Source organism: Mycetomoellerius zeteki, unplaced genomic scaffold, assembly GCF_001594055.1.
Source record: "Mycetomoellerius zeteki isolate Tzet28-1 unplaced genomic scaffold, Tzet1.0 scaffold212, whole genome shotgun sequence".
Lineage (NCBI taxonomy): Eukaryota > Metazoa > Arthropoda > Insecta > Hymenoptera > Formicidae > Mycetomoellerius > Mycetomoellerius zeteki.
The window spans coordinates 166487-191263 of record NW_017257086.1 but is presented as its reverse complement, the minus strand read 5'-3'; the positions used below and the strand labels follow the sequence as shown (position 1 = coordinate 191263).

At 30.5% G+C, this 24777-nt stretch overlaps 4 protein-coding genes across 4 annotated transcripts; 1 reads left to right on the top strand and 3 right to left on the bottom strand.

Moving 5' to 3' along the window:
- Positions 1–6397: 6397 nt before the first annotated feature.
- On the top strand, positions 6398–8320 carry LOC108722637 (glycine-rich protein DOT1). Its single transcript, XM_018447836.1, has 3 exons — positions 6398–6572; positions 7592–7656; positions 7804–8320. The coding sequence occupies exons 1-3, from the start codon at positions 6537–6539 to the stop codon at positions 8123–8125; spliced, it is 423 nt and encodes a 140-aa protein (XP_018303338.1). The 5' UTR covers positions 6398–6536; the 3' UTR covers positions 8126–8320.
- Positions 8321–13971: 5651 nt separating this feature from the next.
- LOC108722619 (uncharacterized) lies at positions 13972–16175 on the bottom strand. The gene is made up of 3 exons (XM_018447814.1): positions 16116–16175; positions 15547–15614; positions 13972–14698 (listed from the first exon to the last, which is right to left on the bottom strand). Exons 1-3 carry the CDS (start codon positions 16173–16175, stop codon positions 13972–13974), a joined length of 855 nt encoding a protein of 284 aa, XP_018303316.1.
- A 1070-nt stretch (positions 16176–17245) lies between these two features.
- LOC108722665 (uncharacterized) lies at positions 17246–17970 on the bottom strand. Its single transcript, XM_018447871.1, has 3 exons — positions 17898–17970; positions 17509–17561; positions 17246–17417 (listed from the first exon to the last, which is right to left on the bottom strand). The coding sequence occupies exons 1-3, from the start codon at positions 17925–17927 to the stop codon at positions 17294–17296; spliced, it is 207 nt and encodes a 68-aa protein (XP_018303373.1). The 5' UTR covers positions 17928–17970; the 3' UTR covers positions 17246–17293.
- Positions 17971–20494: 2524 nt separating this feature from the next.
- LOC108722635 (uncharacterized) lies at positions 20495–24528 on the bottom strand. Its single transcript, XM_018447833.1, has 3 exons — positions 24457–24528; positions 23866–23921; positions 20495–23542 (listed from the first exon to the last, which is right to left on the bottom strand). The coding sequence occupies exons 1-3, from the start codon at positions 24478–24480 to the stop codon at positions 21082–21084; spliced, it is 2541 nt and encodes an 846-aa protein (XP_018303335.1). The 5' UTR covers positions 24481–24528; the 3' UTR covers positions 20495–21081.
- Positions 24529–24777: the final 249 nt, after the last annotated feature.

Genomic DNA, 24777 nt, shown 5'->3' with positions numbered 1-24777 from the left:
TGTCGAGAAATATTATTTACCTTAATTTATTTATAAAATTTTATTTATAAAAAGGTACTCTCTTCTTATATTTTAAAATAATGCGAATCTTCGCATTATAATTGTAATATTTGTAAGATATTATTTTCAATAAACTGTTTATGCAATACTTATATACATTTCTTAAAACAATAGATCCAACACAAATATTATGCAAGTAGCATAAATGAATCGTAACAAAAGATGAAAATAAAATGTTTTATATATTAATAATGCACCTATTAAACGTATCTACTTCACGTATCATTTACCACATAAATAATTAAATCGATCATTAACCTAATTCGATATGATTAAACATTTTTCTTCTATTTGATTGTATCAATCGCTCTTATTCTTATCTTACTCTTATTAAATAAAAAATTATTATTACTCGGTAACCAAATCGAAAATTATCAAAATGCAATCGAATTAAATTTAATCCGCAACTATCATCTGTAAATAATATAGGTGTACAAATAATTTTCTTTAATTTTCGAGAAAATTTACGAATTAAGTAATTATAATATACTTTCGACAATGCTAATTTGTATTCCTATCATGGTGGCTGTGTTTCTATTTGATGTGATTATAAATAAAAGTTTCACTGACAAGAATAACCGTAGTTTCGTATTGTTACTGTTACGGTCCACATACATAAATCCTTTCTCGACGCGTCGGGACAATGGCGTCGTTAGAAGCATACGTTAATTAGCTCATTCACGCACATTCATGTACTTTCTTGCACCGAATTCAAGGTCGAGTTTCTAACCTCATACCTTTTTCAATGGGAACTGGATAGCATCCTATTTCCTAATCAGTACTATCTCCTTTTTTAGAGAATGACATGAAAATCAATTCTTTCAACAGTAAATAAAAACAATTTTTTAAATAATTTTTTCCTAATATAAGTGTTATACGAATTTTGAAAATACGTAGCAGTCAAACACTTATTCGAATCATACTGAGTTTTCTTAAGTTAGGAAAGAAAGAAAGGAATGAAATGAAGGACGCGACAAAAAATTGTGAAAGTTTCTATTTGTTCCCAAAAGGAAGAGATTTCCACTTGAAATATTATTTATAATCCAAATTATAGTAATCTTATAATAATTGAACAAAAACACACGCTGCAAATTTTTGTTGATATAATAAATACAACAAAAAATAGATTAAGTTGAAATGTAATTTTTCATGATTGCAACTCTTCACACACAATAGTTCCACAAGTGCACTTAAAACATGTCTGAAGATGTATCTGAAGATTAATACTATACGCAGGTTGTCATTTTTAAGTTGTTCTTAGTCACGCTTTCGACTAAACAATTTGGTACTTGTCTATGGATATGTATCATTATATATTTTCTATTTTTTAGAAAACATTACGTCTTTTAAATATACATAAAATATTTGCGATTTGAATACACATAATATATCACATAATATAGAAAATATGAAATTTATGCCATAGTTTTATATTTTTAAGTTTTTTTATATTAATATTTTTTTATTCAATTCATATTTTAGGATTTTTACTTGAACAAAATGTGCTGATGTGTCCAATAATTTTTAAATTATAATCTTGTGCGTAAATATGTGTGTTTTACGTAACAGAACTTACGGAAATCACAATTAAATGATAAAATACTTAAGTATAAAATTACGTTTGACGCAATTAATAATCAAAAGTATTAAATCCAATTGTCATAATTCGTACAAACAGCAGTGGAAATTTAGCAATAAAATCTGATGTATTGGAAATTTCACTGTAGAATAAGAAAATCACGATCTTTCCTTCCGCGTTTTCGCGGAGTGCCTATGTTTTGAAACAAAAAATTGCGACGAACGACGTATAAATTGATCTATTACGATGTCAAATAAAATACGTTCTTATATTGAAGAAGAGAGAAAGAGTTTATGACCCGACAGCTTATATTTCAGCATAAACTTTATGTTTTATTCTTAACATGATGTACTTCACAGTGTGATCACCTCACATTGCGAATCTATTAGAACATCATGTATTATTAACTCTATAAAGCGAAATTGCACATGCGTAGAAAGTAAAGAGAATTATCCAATATTTTTGCAATATGTTATAATAATAAGTAAAGAATTCAGAATTGATATAAGGTAGTAAAAGCAAGTTTTTAAATTAAATATAATAATTGTTTTATATAGTAATAGATGTAAATAGTAACAAATCAACAACATTAATATTTTATAATATTGTATTTTCAAATTAAAAGCAGCATTTCCAAGTAGAAAAAAATCATGATGGCCTCCAGAATAATTATTAAATGTTACTTTTTAATCAATCATGATTTAATTTAACGTCATTGCGACGTTATCGAAACCTGTTGTTCTGCTTGGATATCACGCTTTTTTTATTCTGACATATACAAATGTTTTTGTAAAGTTTTACCATAAATTTTACTTAACAGTACAATAAAACATACTGAGGATTTCGTGGTTTAATTTTATATTTATATTAAACACACATTTTTTGTTACTTTGTGTACGACGCCTTTAATGAGCATCTACAATGCGTACTGAGTGCATCCAATCGAATTCGCTATTAGCGCCATATTTACGCAGTAACATTTATGTTACACGACCGATGCGCAGTGCAGTTCATTTTTTTTATATCTTTTTGTATGTACTTGTTGCGCCGTTACTGCATCGCTTGACAATAATTACGATCTTATATAATAATAAATATAAAAATCATACAAACAAATTGCTATTAATTAAATAATATAACGAGAAAGGTTCAAAAATTTCAAAAAAAACAAAAGAGGCTAGCTACGAGCCAAGTTAAGCTCGATTTAGCTCCTCTTGTCTTTTTTGAAATGTTTTTATATACCTTTCCGTTTATTACTCTCGGTGATATACTTTTATTTTTCCGATTTCTAAAATATTCAGTACTAGTTTCACCGTTAATCATCTGTTATACTTTTTAATCGATACTTTGTTTCCTTGTATTCTTTTTTGATCTCAATTGTGATCAAAGTTAACTGATCATTGTCCAGTGCACACGATTGACGTGACTGTTATGAAACCAGTCTAGCTCCGAAACGTGCTACTTGATATTCGTCTGAACATCCGATTCGTGGCAATTTCCTAGGACGATACTGCAATGTCGACGTTCTGAAACGTAACACCCTGTACATTCACTCCGATCCCGGTCGGATTGGATTCCTCTAGTAGAGAGTTCACTGTCACGGTCTCGCGAGCTGTAAGGAAAAGGATAATCCGTATCGCGTTACTCGTTTTTGTTTTCTCGCTCGGGCACCGCGCGGTGCAACGCGGCGCAGCGCGACGTCTCCCGCGGCACGGCATACACGTATAATTTGCTCTTGCGCGTGTTTTACGCGAGATACACCGAGATCGGTTTCCCTTTCTCTTGTGAGCGCGTTTTGCGAAGGTGAACGCTCAGTGAGTGAACGGTCCCCGGTCATCGCCTCGTAGTTTATGTGCCTCCGCATTATCAGCTCCGCTCGGCGCGCTTCTTCAGGAAGGGGAAATGATTCCCTCTCGCTTCCGTAATTTACCGGCAGCAATCGACAGCGCACGTTTTCAATGCTGCTTCCAAACGTTGTATACCATATACAACGTTTATTTCGTCTAAACTGTTAAAATGTTTTTTTTTTAATTTGCATGAATTATATTTATATATTTATACTAGTTTATTAGAATAGAATGTTTAATTAACTGAATGCGTTCCGGAAAAACTATATATTTAAAAAGACAATGAAATTTTTTCAGAAATTCTTCTTAAAATTTTTTTTTTTTAATTCTTTCATAATTTATGTGAATTTTGAAAAAGTCCTATATTATTTTGTTTCTTTATATTTTAAAATTTATCTTCTTTGTTTTCCTAAAATACGTATGTATTATTATGAAACAGTGGTACACTTCTTGTAATATATTTCTGGATTATTATACGTTATAGTTTCTATTCATTATAGAAAGTCAGTGACATTTTTTAAGCAATTTAATGATAATAAGAACTAGTGAGAACAGTTACTATAAAAAAGTAAATTAAGAAGTCGCGCGCCAGAGAAAGTATGGGAGTGAACAAGTCGCTAGTAAATCATCTATAGAATTTAAAAGAGAAGTCAGTAAAAGTAACTCAGTGAGTTACTTTGTAATTTCAAATCCGATTTTATCCTTTATAATTAATTCATTTTGTAATTACCTCGTACTTTAATATAACACATAAATATCGTATTTGTAATTTCTAAATTCACACAATTATATAAATATTACTATAATCACAACCACGTTAATTATAAATCCTCCTTTCAATTATGAAAACCATTTGATTTTAAATGAAATAAAATTTTCTATTATTCATTTACTCACTATTGAAATTTAATTTAAGAATTCTACAATATAAAAAATAAGTAAAAAGTAAATATCAAATCGGAAAAAGATAAGAGTTTCTTTATCAAGCATATTTTGAAATAGCGCTACTATATAACTTTCATATATAAATTTATATTTAATAACAAATTTGCAATTCGTAAATTTAACATAGCGTTATTCCGTTAGTTAGTTTTCAATAAAAGTATACAAAGATACAAAAAACAATTATACAAAGATATTAATTTATATATACCTCCTCGTATTATGCAAATCTTGCAAAAGTACTCGTCTTTGCTTTAAAATTGCTTTAAATTATCTTTTGTAATATGCGTACATTGACTCTGATTGTCATTAAAATTTATAGATATAACATAATGAATTTATGATAATTATAACTGATCTGATTAATATTTATAATAGTTATAAATGCTCGGATAAATATTGACTAACAATTACAGATATTTAACAATTAGATATAAATATTTTAACAAAACAGTGTGTAGTTAAAAAATTCCACAGCGCAGTGTCAATAATATACAATAATACTACAAGATACTATAATTTTGACACATTATTATTAAAAATATACTATAATATCTAATAATTTTAACATGGAATTACAAATGTTTGTATCAGAGAGTGTTAGTAGTTTGCTGATAGATGGCAGCAATTACTGAACTTTCAAATAGAATGCGGCAGAAACATAGATAGAGTTACTATTTTATCCATCTACAGTCTACACGAAACTTTTCCATAAATGTTAATCACATTTAAATAAATAAATTTATTATCTTCGTTGTTTTTAAGAAATATAATTAGAAAAAAAAAATAGAAAGATGCTATTTATAAATTTGGATATAAAAGATTTTTTATAAGTATTTATAAAATATATATTGTAATATAATATATATATGTATTTTTTATAAATATTTGCGCGATAATAGTAATTTTATATCGTAAGAGAAAATTCTCATCTTATAATTTTGAATACGTTCAATAATCTGATTATTCAAATACTTCGAATAAGAAATATTGCACATTCGAATTGATAATTCATCGGTTCCTTACTTAAAAAAAAGACACAATTTAAAATATGATCTTTAAGTTATTGTCATGAATGAATAAAGTAAACATTACTTTAAAAAGGCTGTTTTTAAAAGTTATGAAACAAAAATGATAAAAATAACATTTGATTACCTTAAGAATATATTCATTTTTACCACGATACTATTTGATCAGTTAATAATTTTCTGTTGAAAAATACTTTTTCCTTTTTTCTAGAAAATTTAATCTATTTAGTTGTGTCACCTTTGAAGCAAGGTGACGTGTTAGACTTTAGAATACATAATAAAGAATATATATAATACGCAATTATATAAATAATTATATAATTAATATAACAAGTTCTTATGCTACAATTAAGATAACCTCAATACATTTGGACATTCTTCATGTATGGAATACAAATAATAGAATAAGTAATAACATAAGTAATAACATTGTTTGATTCAAAATAATACGAAAAGATAAAAAGAAAGAAATTTCTTCTAAATCAGGAAGAATACCTTCAAGTCAGGATGAAAGGATACACCGTACGATTACTTTTTCTCTCACGTGCAGAGGATGTGTAGATTAGTGAAACGAAAGAAGACGGTTCGTCCACCCGCGTGCCGCGAGGCACAATCGCGATCTTGATCTTGGACGTTCACTTAACGTCTGCCTTTCGTTAAGAGAAGGAACAGCCCACCGTTACAGATATCGGAAACGAGGAAACAGGAATATACAAAGGCAGTGAGCGTAGCGAGGGAGGAAGGCAAAGCCACCGGCGCTTGTCCCCCTCTGTTACACCGCGATCGGGTGACTTTTTTGCCATGAGAAGGCTATTAGGCGACTCCTTTCACGAGTGCGGCGCATACGGGTAGCAAAATACTCCCTTTCATTCTTATTCGACTTCTATCACGTGCGTATATATATAAGCGAAACGCGTATTCGCGATGGTTGTCTGATCGAGACCGGGCAGAGGAGTAACTCGCGTTGTTGTGTTTCCCCGTTAATTATTCATAACTTTTTCGTAGCTTTCTCTTCACTTTTGTCGCCCTATTGTGACGGAAGCGATATTTTTCTCAGTAATCCTATCCGAAAACGGAACGATGATAGGACAACGAGAAATAATACCAGGTTTCTTGGTAAGTTTCAAGACGAATTGCAACGCGTTTACCGCATTTTCGACCGCGACGAAAGTGAAACAGTCAGTGATAATTCAAATTTTTGGAGTTAATCGAAAGGATCATTGTTTCTACGTTTAATCAAGGAGAGTAATGTAAGAAGTATTAGCTTTGTGATTTGTGATTTGCAATTACAAAAATTATAAATGACATTTGGCTTTTAGATGTCTTTAATATCGGAAGGTAACATTTCCAGAAATATAATTTTTATACTTATTATTATATTTTTATACAATTTTGGCTCAATTGTGTGTGTGTGTTTCACATGTTTAAATATTCTAATTATTGTTCGATATATCTTCTATAGAAAGTTAATCGTTATTCGAAGTCGTTATATATATTGAAGTTGCAGAGTCAAATTATTATATTATATATAATATTACACATACAGAGGCATTTTTCTTACATCGTCTTCTTATTTCAAAAGTAACACGACTCAAAAAAATTAAGCTTCCTTTACTTAAAAAAGAAGAAAAACTATTTTGCAATTTGACAAATTAGGGATAATTTGAGAAAATTATATGAAAATAACTAATCAAACAATATCAGCAAAAAGAATATATTCTTAACTGATCAAATGTCATTTTTGTCATTTTCATTTTACAACACATAATTTTTTGAGGACAACAGCTTTCTAAGACTGAAACTTAAAGAAGATGTCATTTTTGCTTAATTTTATTCTGGCTCCAAAATTGTAAGTTCAAGTTTCAAAGAAATAATTTTATTATGTAACTCGGTTTTAGAAGCTTCTCAGTACCGTTGAATTTTATCGAATTTGAAAAGAATAGTTAGCATTCATGGTATTTGAAAAATTACTTATATTTTTAGTAGACACTTTTGAAATAAAAAAGCGATACTTACTGTTGCTAATTTTACAAACGGTCCAGTTTCTACTTTTTGATAATAATACAGCTAAAATGAGATAGAATTGATTCTGTATAGCTTTATTAACAATCATTGTTAAATGATATTATTTTCAGTTAACTCTTCTCTCAGTCGTCGCATTATTTAGCTTAGTCAACGCCGGAGGACACGGTGGAGGACAGTAAGTCAAGTTAAATCAAGCTCTCTATATCGAAGAAGCGTTAGAAAGTAGAACATATAAATATAATTTGATAAAACTAATCGCGCAGTTTCCATTTTTCAAAGCCAGCCATCAGAAGCTTTAATATTGCCCGCGTCCTTTTTATAGCAGTCATGTGGTAATCCACGTGCCGTACAAGATCAAGAAGATCCAGCACACGCACACGATCACGAAACACATACACCACGGCGGCGGCGGCGGCGGCGACAGTTATGAGGTACTCGGATACACCTATGGTCATCCTATTTCCCTTGGGGGTCACGACGGCGGCGGCGACGGTCATGATTTTGGAGGTGGTGGCGGTGGTCACGATTTCGGAGGTGGTGGCGGTGGAGGCCACCTAGAACTAAGCCATGACGGTGGTTTCGGAGGAGGCGGAGGTGGATTTGGCGGGGGCGGACTTGGCGGCGGGGACTGGGGAGGACATTAGAAATATCCTCGAGTGAATTATTGATAACTTTCGAGAAACGTTAAAATTAGTTTTAAAGTAGTCGACATGATAACCCTTTGAAACATATGGAATGTTTTTTTATCCCTGTTTTTCCGCTGATAACGCTAGTTTTTGTACATTATTTCTATTATAAGACAATGTCGTTCATTTGTTATAATAATGACATTATTAAAAAATTGTCATTTTTTTAATTGCTTACGAAAAAACGGGAATGTAAAGAAAGAGAAGAGATATTTTCATTTCTCTAGAATCGGTTATTACACCAAAATTATGTTTTAAAATTAATCTTACAGAATTTTAACGATTTAAAACATTCATCAAATTACTTTTCTAAAAACTGTTTTTTTAATTATATCATTGTTGCAGCAAATGAGTGATATAATGTTCGAAAACTAAAGTTGTTGCAATTGAATTGAAATTAACAAGCGGAAAAAATCTATAAAAAATTTATCGCGTGTTTAGTGATCTATAGAAGGTATATAAAGTAACATGCACAAAGACAATGCACTTTTATCTGAACTGTCATCAGACATAGATAACTAGCATTTGTGAAAGAATATATGTATATGCTTTAAACGGTTAAATGTTCGCACGCACGAGACTTCTGTGTGCATTAATACAATGAATGACTCGATTTCGCATTTTTTTAACAATGCAAGTGTTCTATAATAATGTGAAATCGAATGATCTATTGTTTTGATGCATTCAACAATAGTTTTATTTAGAACTGTTTTATTTTATAGAACACCGACTGATTTTTTTATCATTTCTTACTTTCGAAAAGCTACGGACATCTTTTTCTATCTCTAGTCTGAATTATTTTCATTAAATATATATATATATATAAAATAAATTTCGTTACTTGTTATCTTATTCTTATTATTTTTTATACATTTTTTTATGTTAATAAACATGTTGAATAAATGTTGTATGTTTTTACGGTACGTATTTCAAATACGATCGTATATATAATTTCCTGTATCCTTTATATTTTAAAAATATTATTAAAATAAATAGGGGAGACCGAGAATAGTTGATACAGTTTTTCTTAAGGAATTTTTTGCACGTAACTAATAAATAGAATCTAAACCGTAAGGCCATTTTGCAATAGCCACATGCTTATACTATACAAAAATTATTTTTATGATTTAATAATATGATTAACTTTCTAGTTAAATTACTTATATTATTAATAAAAAATATAAGATCATGCACCTTGTAACAACTGACCCCATATGCGGGGTCCAATGTTATAGTTATTGAGGTCACTTGTTACATATCCAGATTTCAAAATATGACACATTTAATTAAATGAAATAAAAAGAAATATATATATATATACTTCATAAATAATTTTAAAACGATATTTATATGTAGATATGTAACATTAATAATGTTTACGATATACCTAAACAGTTCTCTCTTTTTCTTACACTGAGAAAAATGTCCAATGCTTTTGATCGGAAATAACCGTTCTACTGCTTTTTCCGATCAGTTTCGATCGGATTCAGGGTTATCCGATGAGATGACGAACACCTTTATCCGATGAAATGTGATTTCCGTTTACATGTGAACGGAATATGAACCGCCATATGCCTATCCGTTAAAATTTCATCGGATAAACCTACAACTTGATCGGACATTAAACTTGAACGGATAAAAAAAGAGTATTTTATCCGATCAAGTTTGATATCCGATCAAATATGTTAAATCCGATGCGGTGAAATGGCGCTGGCCAATCACGGAATAGTTGGTCACGTGATCAGAGACTTTTTGTATAGGCTCTATAGGCTGATGTAATGATGTTATTTGTTATTACCATTAAAACCGTTGACATCAAGTGAGCACATGTTGTTCTGTGAGCGAGCATATAGTGTTTCTAGCGCGAATCAGTATTTGCTTTTTTTTTGCTGTACGTATCTCTTGCGTTTTTATTACGCACTCGTTCGTATTCGTATCTTGGTTGTGTAAACTGCACCTACGAAATGTGTGAAATTTCCCAGAATATAAAAACAGTGCTCGAAACTATGAAACTATAAATTGTTTTAATCAATGTGTGTTTTTCAGTGCGTGCGTGCGTGCGTGCGTGCGTGCGTGTGTATGTGTGTGTGTAATAAATCTGTGAAATCCGACAAAAATGATCGAAAAAATCCGATCTTTCGAATAATTTGATTGGCTAATGTTATCCGATCAAAAATATTTGATCGGACATAATGTGATCGGAAATAGTCCGTTCAAAAAATAACGAACGGATATTTCTCATCGGATATTCCGATGAATTTATTTCCGATTAAATATTTGATCGGATCTTTTGTCCGATCAAAATGATCGGAAATAACCGTTTGTTATTGTTTGAACGGACAATCCGATCATTAATGATCGGAAAAAGCCTGGATATTTTTCTCAGTGTACATACATCACAGAAATAAAAATATAAATTTATGTAACATTACTATTTGGTTGCCGCTATTACGCTTACAATAGGTTATGTTGAAGTTAGGTGTGACGACGGAGAAGCAAACACCTGTAACGACACACCCCGTCACAACTAGTCCCGGGGTGTCATATTTACGTATTTCAATTATTACTTAATAACTCAATTATTACTACAAAAAATATATGTTAAGACGTTAATATAACTGTAAAATGTTGTTTATAAAATAAGAATTCTATAGAAATAGTTTAAATTATGACATGAACAGATTGATAAAAATAACATTTTATATATCACTGATTTATTTTACTTTTGGTTATGAAAAACCGAAAATATTTTCTATTTCTGAAAATATGCTATTCAGTCTAAAATAATTTATTGCAGCATGACCGCAATGTTTTTACGGAAATACCATATTTTTATGGTAATATTATCGTTTATTATTTTGCAATAATTTTAAGTGTCCCATGTATCAACTATCCCTGGTCTCCCCTACTTATAATTTTTTTGGAATATGTTAATTTTTTCGGTGAAAACTAAAATAAGAGAAAATATTTACAAGTTTATTAAATTTAAAAAAGTAAAGAAGTATCAACTTCACGCGAAGAAACTATTATTTATGTAAAACAATATTTTTTCAATACACGAAAAAATTTAAAAATAGCACAGCTAAAAACATAAAAAGATAAAAAATATATTAAGTGAGAAATATGTTACGACCTTATTTTTTCTAAAAAAAAAATAATGATATCACAAAGTATCGTAAAGTTGCACTATAGATAAATAAAATTTTTGAAAAGTTTTAAAAAACGTGATAATACAAATTGTAATTTATATTATTATAAACTTTATTTATCATATCCTTATTTGTGCATTCAGCACTGTTCAGCACTAAATCTGCAGAGAGTACACATTCAAAAGGCTTCTCCCCACTAAAATCAATTGTGCCGATCGGCATATTAGCTTCTTCTTTTATAAAGAAAAAGAAGTCAGTATGCCATATATAACAAGAAAAAATTAAATGCTTGTATTTTGAACTCGAGTCTGTAAATTAAGAGGCTTTACCATATCCATTACGCTACAAATACTCGAGTATGAATGTTCTAATAAATGCAAGGAAACGGAAATAAACTTTAAAGAAATGGTATTATCAAATATTCAATATTGAAATATCTCGGAAACGGTAAATCGCGTCGGTAGAACTGTCTACGCCTAAATGAGAGGGGGAGGGGTGATTTAGGAGTTCAAGGAAACACACTCTATATAATGCTGCCAAGTTTCATTAAAATCGGTGGGGATCACTTCGAAGTCTCCCCTTGCTTATAATGTTAAAATAATTTTAATAATAGATTAATTTAAATATATTTTAAATCTATTAATTGTGAGCGCCAAATATATATATATATATGGAACGCATTCTATTTCTATTCGTTTTTTATTTGTTTTTTTTTACAGTCAATTATGGTTACGTCAAATTACGTTCCATTTGATGCTTGCAACGTTCTTGTAATCATTTCATCCTTGTTATTTATCAAATATTAAACAAAGACAAATAATGCTTGCGAGCGTTGTGAGCGTCAAATGAAACACACTCTATTTCTCTTCGGTATTTAAATGCTTCCAAGTACAACGGGTTGCATATTGCCAGGCATACTGGATTTAAATTTATTACGCAGTAAAAAATATTTTAAGTAGAAGTAGTTGTAGCTAAATAAAATTCTGCATCTAAAAAGGTACATATTTTTTTATTATATTTTAATTATTATAAAACTTTAAAGTCAAAATGTTACTTTTATTCCCGGTCTCTTATATTATCTATAATGTACAATTAGAAAATGTATATGATTCGAAAGTTAAAGTACTAAATCACAAACATTTGAAATTAATAAGTATGTTTAAAGGTGATAGGAAAGAAAAATTTCCACGATTTCCATCAAGCGTTCTTTAATCTCATCCACGATTACGATCCGGAAATTTTTCTTGCATGAAAAGCAAAAAGGCAGAACGCTGAAGGCGATAGCAAGACTGATCATTACTATAATATAATAGTACGCTATAAATTTAATATAAAGATGCTGCAAATGAATGATACTTTATTTTATTGCTGCATCAATCGCTATTATTAGTTTCTTATTGAGACGTTTCAGACAAAATGCGTGTTGCATATATCTTCACGATAATTATTCCATAATCGCATTAACGGTGTTGCAGTATTATTACCTTTATAATACAACATTATATATATAATATATATTATCTATTTATCTAGTAAACATCTCGTGAATATATAAATTATTAACATGTAATTTTTATTAAATATCTGATATATATACATATATATATATATATATATACAGGGTGACCCATTTTAATCTATCACCCAAAATATTTCCGTTCCCTTGCATTTTACAAGAAAATGTTTCAGACAAAAGTTGTATGGTTTCAAGGGGGCCATAAAATAGTACCATTGATTTGACTTTGGATAGTCGCTTAAAGATCACATGAAAAGGTCATCTTCAATTTCTTAAATTAAACCCACTATTTTTCATTACATATTCTTGTAGCTTATCTCGAGAGCTTTCCAAAACACTATAATAAAATGCTTTGGCATTCCAAGAATGGATTTGGACACGGAGAAAACCCGCGAAACGGATAACCTTCATACAGAAAGCACCCGTGAAAGCCTCAAGAAGACTATAATAAAATATTTTTTCATTAAGTATTTTTCGAGTTATAAGGCTCGAAAGTTACAGTACAGTCGTCATTAGCATTACGCAAGTTATCCGACCGACGGTTAAAACCTTTTGAACGTTGTTCAGGATCATGTCCTGGATAATATTTGTCAAGATCAAGGCCATTGGTGATTGTATCTCTTATTTTCATTTTTGTAAAAATGAATTTTTAGTGCAAAAATAAAAATAAGAGATACAGCCTGCAATGGTATTGATCTTGACAAATGTTATCCAGGACATGATCCTGAATCACACTCTCGAGGTAAGCTACAAGAATATATAATGAAAAATAGTGGGTTTAATTTAAGAAATTGAAGATGATCTTTTCATGTGACCTTTAAGCGATTATCCAAGGTCAAATCAATGGTATCATTTTATGGCCCCCTTGAAACCATACAACTTTTGTCTGAAACATTTTCTTGTAAAATGCAAGGACATGGAAATATTTGGGGTGATAGATTAAAATGGGTCACCCTGTATATATAACATGGTAGTTTAATTTTAATTTACTATAATTTACTTCATTATTATTATTTGATTTATACATATAATATATTTGTATACGGTTTTATGTATTATAATTTTAAGTTAATATGTATGTGATAATAATATTTATCTCATTAATATATATTCTTTTATTATTTGTTTTAATTTAACTTTCAAGTCTTTCCATTATTCTTACGCGATCGCGTAAAAATTCTAGGAGACACGCGCTTCTCCGCTTTGTTATTGTATTGGTATTCAGAATCATCGACGAAATAACGACCTGCATGAGTTTTCTTTTTTGATTCATTTTTATACTCATCAGCGGAGTGTTCACCCTCTTCCTGTTTGTCATCGTAGAATTTCGTGACATCGCCCGAATACGTGTGTCCGCTAGTGGACTCGCCCCCCTTATGATAACTTTCCTCATACGTATGAATATAAGGTTCAATGTCATTATTATCTATTTCTTTAACGTCCTCCTTTACTTCGTACTGCGGTGGATACGAATATCCCATCATATCATCGCCGTGTTGTCCCCGCAGAAAATTAGATTTCTCGTTGTGTTGTAACGTGGGAATATTATAATCTTTGTGATACTGGGCATAAGGACTTTTGACGGGAGCCACCTCTTTATGGACATCATCATTTTTATGATCCTTTTGATTTTTTAACAGATTATTATCCGATTGATCGTCGTGATCGCTCTGATAGCCGTAATTTCTCCAGGAACTCCAATCTTCATGATGTGATTCCTTGTGGTAGGTTTTCTTCTTCTTTGGTTCTTCTTCCTTGGGCTTCTTCGGTGCTGTCGAAATATCCGGTTTGTGAATATGTATGAACACCGTTTTCGTATGAATTTGATGGTTTATTATTTCGGGCACGTGAATCTTGAAGTGCACGCTGTTAATGAAAAAAAATATGTATACACTGAGAAAAAAATTTGTTCAACTAACTGAACACATTTAGTTGTTTGCAGATTTGGTTAATTCAACAAATTTTATTTAATTGAATTTAAGTCTTTAATTGAATTTAATTGAATTTAGTCTGTTTAACATTGAACAGCTTGTTAAGCAGATTAAGGTTAAATTCAATTAAATAAAATTTGTTGAATTAACCAAATCTGCAAACAACTAAATGTGTTCAGTTAGTTGAACAAATTTTTTTTCTCAGTGTACATGTGAATTTTATATTGAGAAAAAAAGTCTTATAATAGCTACGAAATGTACTTTGTTTAGTGTTTAGCATATGATGCAATATTTAATAACACTAAACATAATATAAGTATTGCTATTATCAACTATTTGATAATAATTTCTAAATATATTTAAAAGAGCATAAATAGCATTTAGTTGATTCAACGCTAACTTTTTTTATATCAACCAAACGTTTAATCGAAATTATTATATCAAAGTATCTAGTAACTATCATTTAGGTTTGATTTATTATTAGCAAAAATTTTTTTTATTGTATGAAAATCAGTGAAGAATCTATAGATATACTGTTGCTGTATTCAAATAGACTTTTGCTTTTATTCAATATAGTACTAAAGATATACCAAAAACGCATTAAAATAAATATAGTCTTTAATTAATTGCCAACAAGTGAGAACGAGAGTAAGCATAAGCTATGAGTTTCTCTACAAGAAAGCGTAAAGTTGTGTTTAACGTTTAATGCCAAACATCGTTCAAAGCAATTTCGTGCAAACTAGATGAAATTACCTAATAACATAGTATCGGTTGCATACTCACTGCTTCTTGGCGCTTCCGTTGTTCAGTACACCGTTCGACAGAATGAAAAGTAAACTGATAACGATCCTCTGAAACACAAAGTTGAGGTCATTACACTTAGATTATCCATACATGTTTTTTGAATTAATTGGCGATGTTTGTGTTGATTATGATTCCGTTATACTGAAATATCTATAACGATCTCTTGCTGATTTAAATCGCATTTGTAAACTTGATGCAAGCACACATAACTTTTAACGGCATAATACTCAAATCACTATAATTATGGTATTTAAAAGGCGTATAGAATTCGATACATTTTAAAATTTCTCACTTGCATTTTTAAACTGAATTATTCATAACAAAAGTACGTCATATTTGTAACATTTATATACATATATATATATATCGCTCCTTAATATCGTGTTCACTTTATATATTATTAATGTTATTACCATTTTCGAATCGTCGTAACCGCGATTGCAAACGTGATTGTTGACAGTCAATTACTGTTTGATATCACTAACAGTGAATCGTCATTTATATGCCATTTTCTTTTCATCGAAGCGAATCTTGTGAAGAGACAATACCATGATGCAGTTCACGGCTGATGATTGCTTTCGCTGTATCTTTCTGGTGATATGCTTCATCTATCGATCCATGACTAATGTGACTTTAGAAATTATAGGGTCAATGAACTATGAAGATAATCTGGTCAAGTTCAATGTCGTGGCAAAATTATTTGTTTTGCCAGATATTTTACGCCATTAAGAAAATATTATATTATTTTTTTATCTCTCTCTCTTTTCAAATTTTTTAAGAGAAATTTTTACAAGAAATTTTAATTTGTTATTATATAATAATTAAGAATTATAATAATATATTATTTCACATTTTATTAAAAATAGCTATATTTATATTAAAGCAATTTATATATAAAGTTTATATTCTATTATCCAAATTAGTACACAATATTTAAAGGGTATTATATAATATTTAAAAAAAAAAATTTTTTTAAATATTTGTTTAATATTTTTACATTAAATAAATTTTAAAAATCGTTTTAAAAACGTCTGCTGATTGGGTAAATTCCGGAAAAATAAATATAGATATGTTTATAATTACATTATCTGTATTAGTAATGGTTTGAGTAATTATTGAAATGTAATGGCAGAATATTAAACATTGTAAGTAAATATTTATTTAAAAAAAACTATTATTATTATTTAAATAAAAGAGTATATTAAATAAGTATTATGACACTCAAATAAGACATGTGTACAAGAAATAATGCAATGAAATAATAAAGTTTAATTTTTAATTTAAATTGTAATATCAGAAATGTAAAATATCAGAAGTGTGAGAAATAAATGTATTTGAAAAACTATCTACTATTACATTAATAATTTAAAATGATGAATGTAAATTTGAAAGATAAAACTGGAGTTAGATTTTTTCATAATTATACATTTTATTTAATTAAAAAGATAATCATTTTTTAATTTCAATCTTAAAAAAAATGCCGCATTACATATTTATATAAATATTTAGAATAATCTTACTTTCGTATTGGGTAAATAATAAAAAGCAAATTTGAATTCACATTTTATTTATTTATAAATAAGCATAATAGCATTACGCACTATATTATACAATATAAAATATAACAAAAGTTACTAGATACTTAATAAAAATTTAATGACTTCTTTGGATTTGCTCTACTCATGCACGAATTAGTACATGTTGTAATCTATAAAAATACACATTTTCAATAATCATCGTAGTACTCTTCATCACTTTTGTGTTTTCCATGATGTGCAATTATCTTATAGATCGTATGTGTATGCTTCACATTCTTCACCCGATAAGGGACATGTATTACCACTTTCTTCCTAAAAGAAGAAGTCTTAAAATATGACACTTTTACAAGTACTTTACATGTTTGTTTATTATATTTCCATATACTTGACTATAAATACTTACGACTCAATTAATTGATGTATTAGTACAAAGACTGTTAAAAACAAGATAATATACTGCAACAAAAATTATTTAAATTATTATATGTAATATTTTTTATATGTGTACAATTATCTCTCTATCTTGATGTTTACACCATAAACTCTTCTGAATTAAATTTAAAAAATGAAAATATTTAAAGAAATTAAATACATCAAATTAAAACTATCTGTAAAATGGATATCAAATATCATTTTTCAAATCACTTATTACTCGTAAATTAAATTTATTTGAAATCTAATATTAAAATTAAAATTAAAATAAAGTAAATTAAAATGAATTAAATTACACTTTTAATTAAATACTAAATTTAATCAAAATTAAAATGTGGTGTTATAACAAATACATCTTACCAAAAATTTATACCGCATTGTGAAAAACATCAATCCGTTTGTCTGTAAAGCCTTTCTCGAAGCACTTTAAACAATCAAGAGATATCTTCTGAGCATCGCGTAGCTACGAAGCGAACGTTTATATAGTGTAACCAGCAACTAGCGAGGAGAATCTCTACACAAAATATTCCATGAAACTCCGCCCAACATACATTCATTACAATCACTTGTATTTATCGCTCTAAAATATCACAAAACAATCTTTTTACATCGGATTTCCTAATGATTCCTACATATTTTGACGCCGCTTTGTTAAGAAGCATTATTATCATAAAATTATTAAATATAATTTTTATTACAAAATTTTTATGTTTGTAATTTATTTTAGTTTCTCTATCACTGAATAACTCTGAAAAATAACATCTCTAAAGATATTAATCAGCTAATACATTAATTTTATAACTTTATTATACATATTTATTTGAACATTTTTTAATGTAAACTTGCACGATAAGAAAAATGTAATTTTATTCATATAACAAATATTCTTGTTGATGAAACAAAGATTCCCTGAACATTGTAAAAATGAATTTTCATATAAATATTCAAAGAGGGAGACAAAATATGTAAATTGTGTAAGGGCGCACTAGAGAATATATATACATATATCTATATGTGTTATAGGAGTGTGAAGTTACTAGAATGAATATAGATAAATTTATAAATAAAGAGGAAAAAGATTTTTAGATAATGAAAAGGGGAGAAGAAGAAAAGGATAAAGTAAGACATTAGAGATAAAGAAATAGAGATAAAGTAAGACATTAGGATGAGGTAAGAAGATAAATATGAAAGTAGGAGTATAATTAGTTAGAAAAAAATTAAATAATAAAAATTAATATTAGGTTAAGAACATAAATAATATATTGTATCGTATTCTAAGCTGGTAACCATCTTAAACCGCAACAAGGATTAAGAGAAATAAAAATATTATGTAAATGCAAAAATTATAAATTAAGTAACTTAACAGTGAATTGTGTATCCTTCTCTTCGAATCGTGACATCTTGAAGGTACAAGCAAACAACAAATTGTCCTGTTTAAACAAATGCGTACAAAAGTTACTTAAAAGTGAAATCGGTATAAAGAGAAGAGCACAAGAAACACGGCCGCCTACACGTGCGTATATATTATACAAACGTGTTTCTGCGATTAGCAGCGCAGTTTCGCATTTTCCAGCTGTCAAAGAAAAAGAAGAAATGGAAGAAAAGATCGCTGCGGCGTGACCACCTCGGCAATCGTGATAATAATCGCCGACCATGTTGATTTCACGGTCACGTTAATCTGTAGCGGATGGAAAACCGTTCAATGCGATTGATGCAAGGGCCGTGACCGTGCTTGGAAAGTGCACTTATCGCATTTTTCCACTCGCGCGCGTCATTCGTTTCTTTTCTTTTAGTGAATATGTCTCATTGTAGATGAGCAATTAATGAACAGCTATTATAGAAATTATAACAGTTCTACATGTATAATTACATTTGGTTTCCTTTTTTTAGCTGTCTCCCTTATGTTATCATTTTTTTATTTATTAAAATGAGAAATTCTTTTACGTTTAATTTGTTATAGTAATATTATTAATCATATTTCTAAAAGCTGCAAATGCGTTAAACCTATGTCGCTCATATCGTTCGTTTAAGAAATACAAATTTTATAAAAATAATAAATCTTATTGATCCATGTAAAATTATTGTTTGATTGATCTAAATAAAAATGATCAGTAAAGCTGTTCATTTTTTCGAATTTTTAAACGGTATCCTCTTTTGTGCGTGTGTGATAATATTCTTACTAAATTATTATTTTTCACGAATTGTATGAGTGCTTTCATTATGAAGGTACGTGTTAATACGATATACATTTAACGTTAAACTGTATTACAAATGTATCATAAACGTACATCGAAACTTTCTAATCTGCGCATTACTTTAAGTGAATCCCTAATTGTAGTTTAACAATAATAATACCCACATTGTCTATATCGCTTTCCCATTCGTCAAATGTAACTTACCTCCATGAAAGTAATTAGAAATTAAAACAAACCGAAAGTAAAATGTTATTTATTTACTTAATAAGTGTATCAATAAACAGTGAATTAAATAGAAATAAATCGTACAGGTATCTATCTATTTATTTATGTACAACTTAATAGTACAACAAAATAAATACACACACACATATATATATATATATATAAACAAATTGATAAGGCTTTGAAAGGTAATGCTTGTTTACAACATTGTTAGGTTTAATTTAATACGTATGTACGATGACTCAGAACTATGGCTATGCTTTTCATCTAGAAATTCGGTTATTATTATATATATATTTTAGTTTTTATTATTTTAGTTCAAATCTTCTTCGTCAAGATTACTGAGTAGAAGAGATTCGAATGAATAACAAAATCTTTCATATAACTAGCGATTAATTTCAAGTAAAGTTTGTACAATTTTAATTACTTGGTAAAATATTTAGTTAATTTATAGAGAAAAGATTATTTCCAATTTAACCCAAGAACTGATACATCTCGGGAAATGATAACCATCTTGAAAAGATTTGTATTCTGTGTGCCATGTATGTAAAAACATGATAAGATGAATAATGTATATAGCTTTTAAACAATAATACAATAATGGTTTTACTATGAGATACAAATGTTAATGTATCTCTCATTGTTTCATGTTGTTCAATATAAAACAAACGTGTAGTCATTTTTAATTTGCAAACGATCAGTCCCCAAACCCGTTCCAATTCCTCAAAAATAATTATCCTTAATTACATACACTTTATAAAATATTCTCCTTAGAGATATTCCACAAATATCCCGAATTAAAATTACAACAACCATTTCAACTAATTTTGAAACAGAAATAAGGCAACAAGTACGTAGCTATAATACTTAATCTTTGAAGCATAGCTTATCTAAATCGATTATGCAGGATATAAACATACATTTGTTAATACACGTAAATATATACTTTTTTCGATTTTTGCCTAAAACGTAAAGAATCACAAGCTATTTTGGATATCATCGCACATTATACATGTCGCCATGACTAACGCGTAAATGTATAAGCATTTAAATGCCTAAAAACGCGCATTACTGTCTATATTCGATTGTACCTAAGAAAAAAATGCGCTATTACGAACAAATTATCAAGTAGTACTTGATTTTGTTTTCGAAATCGCACCTCGTTTTGATCGCCTCGATGTCTTTGTTTTCTCCATTGTATCACTCATCGTCGATTTTCGTATCGTGCTATTCGCTTCCGTTCCCTTGAATACAAAACTAGATTTTTTCATTACTGTAGGCCGCTTCGGCAATTGTTGCCTTCTTGTGGTACTTTTTGATATGGACGCCTCCGACGTTCCGTTTATCGGCAATCTTTCCGTCGTACTGCTCGCTCGCGATTTCTTTGATAAATTACTTATCATTGAGCCACTCAATGTTGTTTCACTTTTGATGGATTCTGTCGTACCCTTAATCACTTTAATTAATGTCGGATGTCTTTCTGTCGTGCTGTTCGTCGTAAAACTCTTGATCGTCATCACCAATTTCTGCGGTTCCTCTATCCAGCTGCTCTTCGTGATGACGTTCGATCTCAAAGTTTCAACCGTACTGCTCGCTACCGGTTTTGGAGTAATTATAAACGGTTCAATGTTAGTAGTCGACTGTGGTTGCATGATTTTGGTGGTAGTTTCTAGTTGTGGCGTCGAAACGCTTGTAGATTCCGTTCGTTCGCATCTATCACCCTTGTCCGAAGTTAAACATCTTGAATTTTGAGTGGTCGGGACTGAAGTGTGGCGTTTACTATTTTGTCGAGTAAATCTCTTTGTCTCGATCATGCTCGGCGTAGTCTGCCTCGGAGCATAAACCAATTGCTGTTTCGTGATGGTCTCGTAGTGATTACCGCTCGCGACCTTCGCCAAATTAGTGACCGCCTTGTGCAAATCCGTGTCCTCGGATATGAACATTAGCGGTTGCCATTTCTCGCGATTACTGTCGGAGACGACCTCCTCGCTCTTCTGGAAATTCGATTCGCTCTTCTCTCGTTTCACTTTTCCCCATTTCACTTGATCGATTGGGAGCTGTTCATCGTTCTGCGCAATGTATTCCAATATTTTATTAGCATAATTCTCCGAGACTTGTCGAGAGTCAATGAGATAAGCTGGAGGATTTATGACATGAAGTGCATCCTGAGAACTTGAACCAGTTTGAACATCGTTTTGCGCCTCGTGAGAAGTCGCATAAGAGCTTGGCAGTGATGGAACGTTGGCCGGCTTCTCATGAGAACTAGTATAGGTATAGGTAGTAGGAGTACTGAAAAGATTGTTCTGCTTGAAGTAAGAAGTGGGGCTCGGGGCGTTGTTGAACTCGTTTTGATTCTGATAAGAGATCGGATAAGAGTTCGGGGCGTTGCTAAACTCGTTTTGTTTCTGATAAGTGGTCGAGTAAGCATGCGGAATGGTGTAAGATTGATCGTAGAATTCCGTAGGTGCGTTAACATAGCTGTATTGCTCGTACGAGCTCGAATGATGACTAGGGGCGGTGAGGCTGTCGCTAGGTACTTTATACGTATTCTCGTAAGAACTGAAATCAGTGTGTTCCATTGCCGACAGCGGGTATAACGGGGCAATCTGCCGAAGGGGCAAACGATGTGTACTTAATTGGTAAGGTTCTAAAGAATCTTGTTCATTCTCCGTTGTATTTTTAATTATCTCCGTTACATGTTTTACGATGTCATCTCCTGATTGGTATTGATAGTACAACTGATCGCTTTCCGCTCCGCTCGTTGCTTCCACTTCAACGGGTCCGGGCGGTTTTTCCTTATTGATTTCCTTGATATTCTTCGAAGGACGTTTCGATTTAACCGCAGGTTTAGGTTGCGGCCCTCGATTTTTACCAGAAATATGGCTAGTGTTTCGAGGCAATTGAATCGAATGACGATTAGAGGAACTGAATGTTATGTCACTTGATCCAACAGGGTGTTTCTTCGAAAGCGTGACAGAGGGATCGATGAAAGGTAAATACGGTAAAATAGATTCGCGTTCTCGAAATTCTTCGTCGATCACAGGAGCTGGTATTTCTGTTACAAAGCGCACATTAACGTGAGTCGAATCGATCGGTTCCATCAGACGTAGATAGATCTTACGCTTGGACCCCGGCATCTTGATAGGTCCGACGATCGGACCCAGTTCCTTCTTAGGCGGGTCCAGTAATTGATGCAGTATGTCCGCGATGGAATCGAAAATAGTCTTCTTTGTGGTAACGCGAAACATGGGCTTAATATAAATCGGTCCTTTGTCCGCTTCGGGAATTGATTCGTGAATGTCATTGTCGTCCACCTTATACGTTGATCCGGCAATCGAACGGACTTTTAAACGTTTTGCTAGACGTTTCACACGATCGCGAGGTTGTTGTTGTTGTTGTTTTTTAAATCGAGACTCGTGGACTTTACTCTGAAAGGGCTTCTGAATAGTTTGAATTTGTCCCGGAAGTCGAGGATTTCGCAACGTAGGAAATACATCGGGACGAATTCCAGGATTGAGATTTAATTCTTTTCTGGCCGTAGCATTATCGAGGCTCGAGTTTTCTCGCGATCTTGTTTTCCTTAGCCTGGAAAATAATATACAAATATATATATATGTGTGTATTATTTATATATAATAAAATAAGAGATTGAAAACTTAAAGGATAAATTATTACAAATAAAATATTGCTCAATAACAAATTTTATATTGCAATATTTTTATTTTATTAAATATTTCTAAAAGGTCTTATTCAATACATTTATTATTAAATCTAACAGTTATAAATTTATAATAAGTAGAATTATAATAAAGAATTATGATGAAAAAAGAAATAAACATTTTTATTCAAGAAAATTTTTTTTATATATGTAACAAAAGAGACAGTGTCGTTATCGAAAATCTACTTACCTATTCAAATATTGGATTTCGTCACTGGATACAGTTGATGATAAGTACGCACAGACCTGTGCATAAGGCATATACATATGTATATAGTATAAAACATATTTCTAATTTATATTATATAATTATATTATATGTATACATATAGTATTAGATTATATTGTTTATCTTAATTAATAATTATAATTCAAAGAGTCTTATTTATGCATTTACTTGTTTCTTTAACAAAATTTTAATACAAATATTCAAATTGGTCAATATTAGTAATGTGATTACTTTGCGTTTAAAAGATACAGAAATCATTAATGATTTTATAAAGACATAATTTTGTCTATGTAAATATATCGCTGATTAATTATCCAACTGAAAAGGTCAAAGATATTTTGAAATTGCTACTATTTTTTAGTTGTCCTTATTCACACATCCTTGTGTTCACCATCATTGGACGAAGCATTATTGACGAAATCAAATGATATTAGCAGAAGATCCGTGTCGTTTTGACAATAATCTTAGTAAATTCGCGCGATAGTCACGTTGATTGTAATTTCGTAGTTCACTTTTCTCACTGCGAAGACAATGATTTACATCTTCACTCACCGTAATGAGACACGTGATCCTCATATCGTCGCTCGCACGAAATCTTGCTTACCTCACCGATCTACTGCGAAGACGACTGTTAGGCTGCAGTGTTAGCCACCTCTTTTAAAGGTTCTCCCGTAGCTATTAGAGCGGGGTCTGTACCGAAGCTTGATAACGCATCTTAGTGTATAATCCCCAACATACAGCATACACGCCATTATGCCGCTCACAAGAGCCGGGCGAGTAACGGGAGCAATTTGTTTTCTATATTTCCTTATTGTTACTAGAGATATATATTACATATAGTTTCTAAATTACAATCTGATCGTTATGACTACT

Coding starts and splice junctions, on each gene's coding strand:
- LOC108722637 (XM_018447836.1), top strand. CDS start 6,537: ATGATAGGACAACGAGAAATAATACCAGGTTTCTTG. Junction 6,573..7,591: donor AAATAATACCAGGTTTCTTG/GTAAGTTTCAAG, acceptor TATTATTTTCAG/TTAACTCTTCTCTCAGTCGT. Junction 7,657..7,803: donor GGAGGACACGGTGGAGGACA/GTAAGTCAAGTT, acceptor TCCTTTTTATAG/CAGTCATGTGGTAATCCACG.
- LOC108722619 (XM_018447814.1), bottom strand. CDS start 16,175: ATGAAGCATATCACCAGAAAGATACAGCGAAAGCAATCATCAGCCGTG. Junction 15,615..16,115: donor CAGCCGTGAACTGCATCATG/GTATTGTCTCTT, acceptor TTTGTGTTTCAG/AGGATCGTTATCAGTTTACT. Junction 14,699..15,546: donor AACGGAAGCGCCAAGAAGCA/GTGAGTATGCAA, acceptor TTTCATTAACAG/CGTGCACTTCAAGATTCACG.
- LOC108722665 (XM_018447871.1), bottom strand. CDS start 17,927: ATGTTTTTCACAATGCGGTATAAATTTTTG. Junction 17,562..17,897: donor CAATGCGGTATAAATTTTTG/GTAAGATGTATT, acceptor TTTTTGTTGCAG/TATATTATCTTGTTTTTAAC. Junction 17,418..17,508: donor ATACATCAATTAATTGAGTC/GTAAGTATTTAT, acceptor TTCTTCTTTTAG/GAAGAAAGTGGTAATACATG.
- LOC108722635 (XM_018447833.1), bottom strand. CDS start 24,480: ATGAGGATCACGTGTCTCATTACG. Junction 23,922..24,456: donor GGATCACGTGTCTCATTACG/GTGAGTGAAGAT, acceptor CCTTATGCACAG/GTCTGTGCGTACTTATCATC. Junction 23,543..23,865: donor GAAATCCAATATTTGAATAG/GTAAGTAGATTT, acceptor ATTATTTTCCAG/GCTAAGGAAAACAAGATCGC.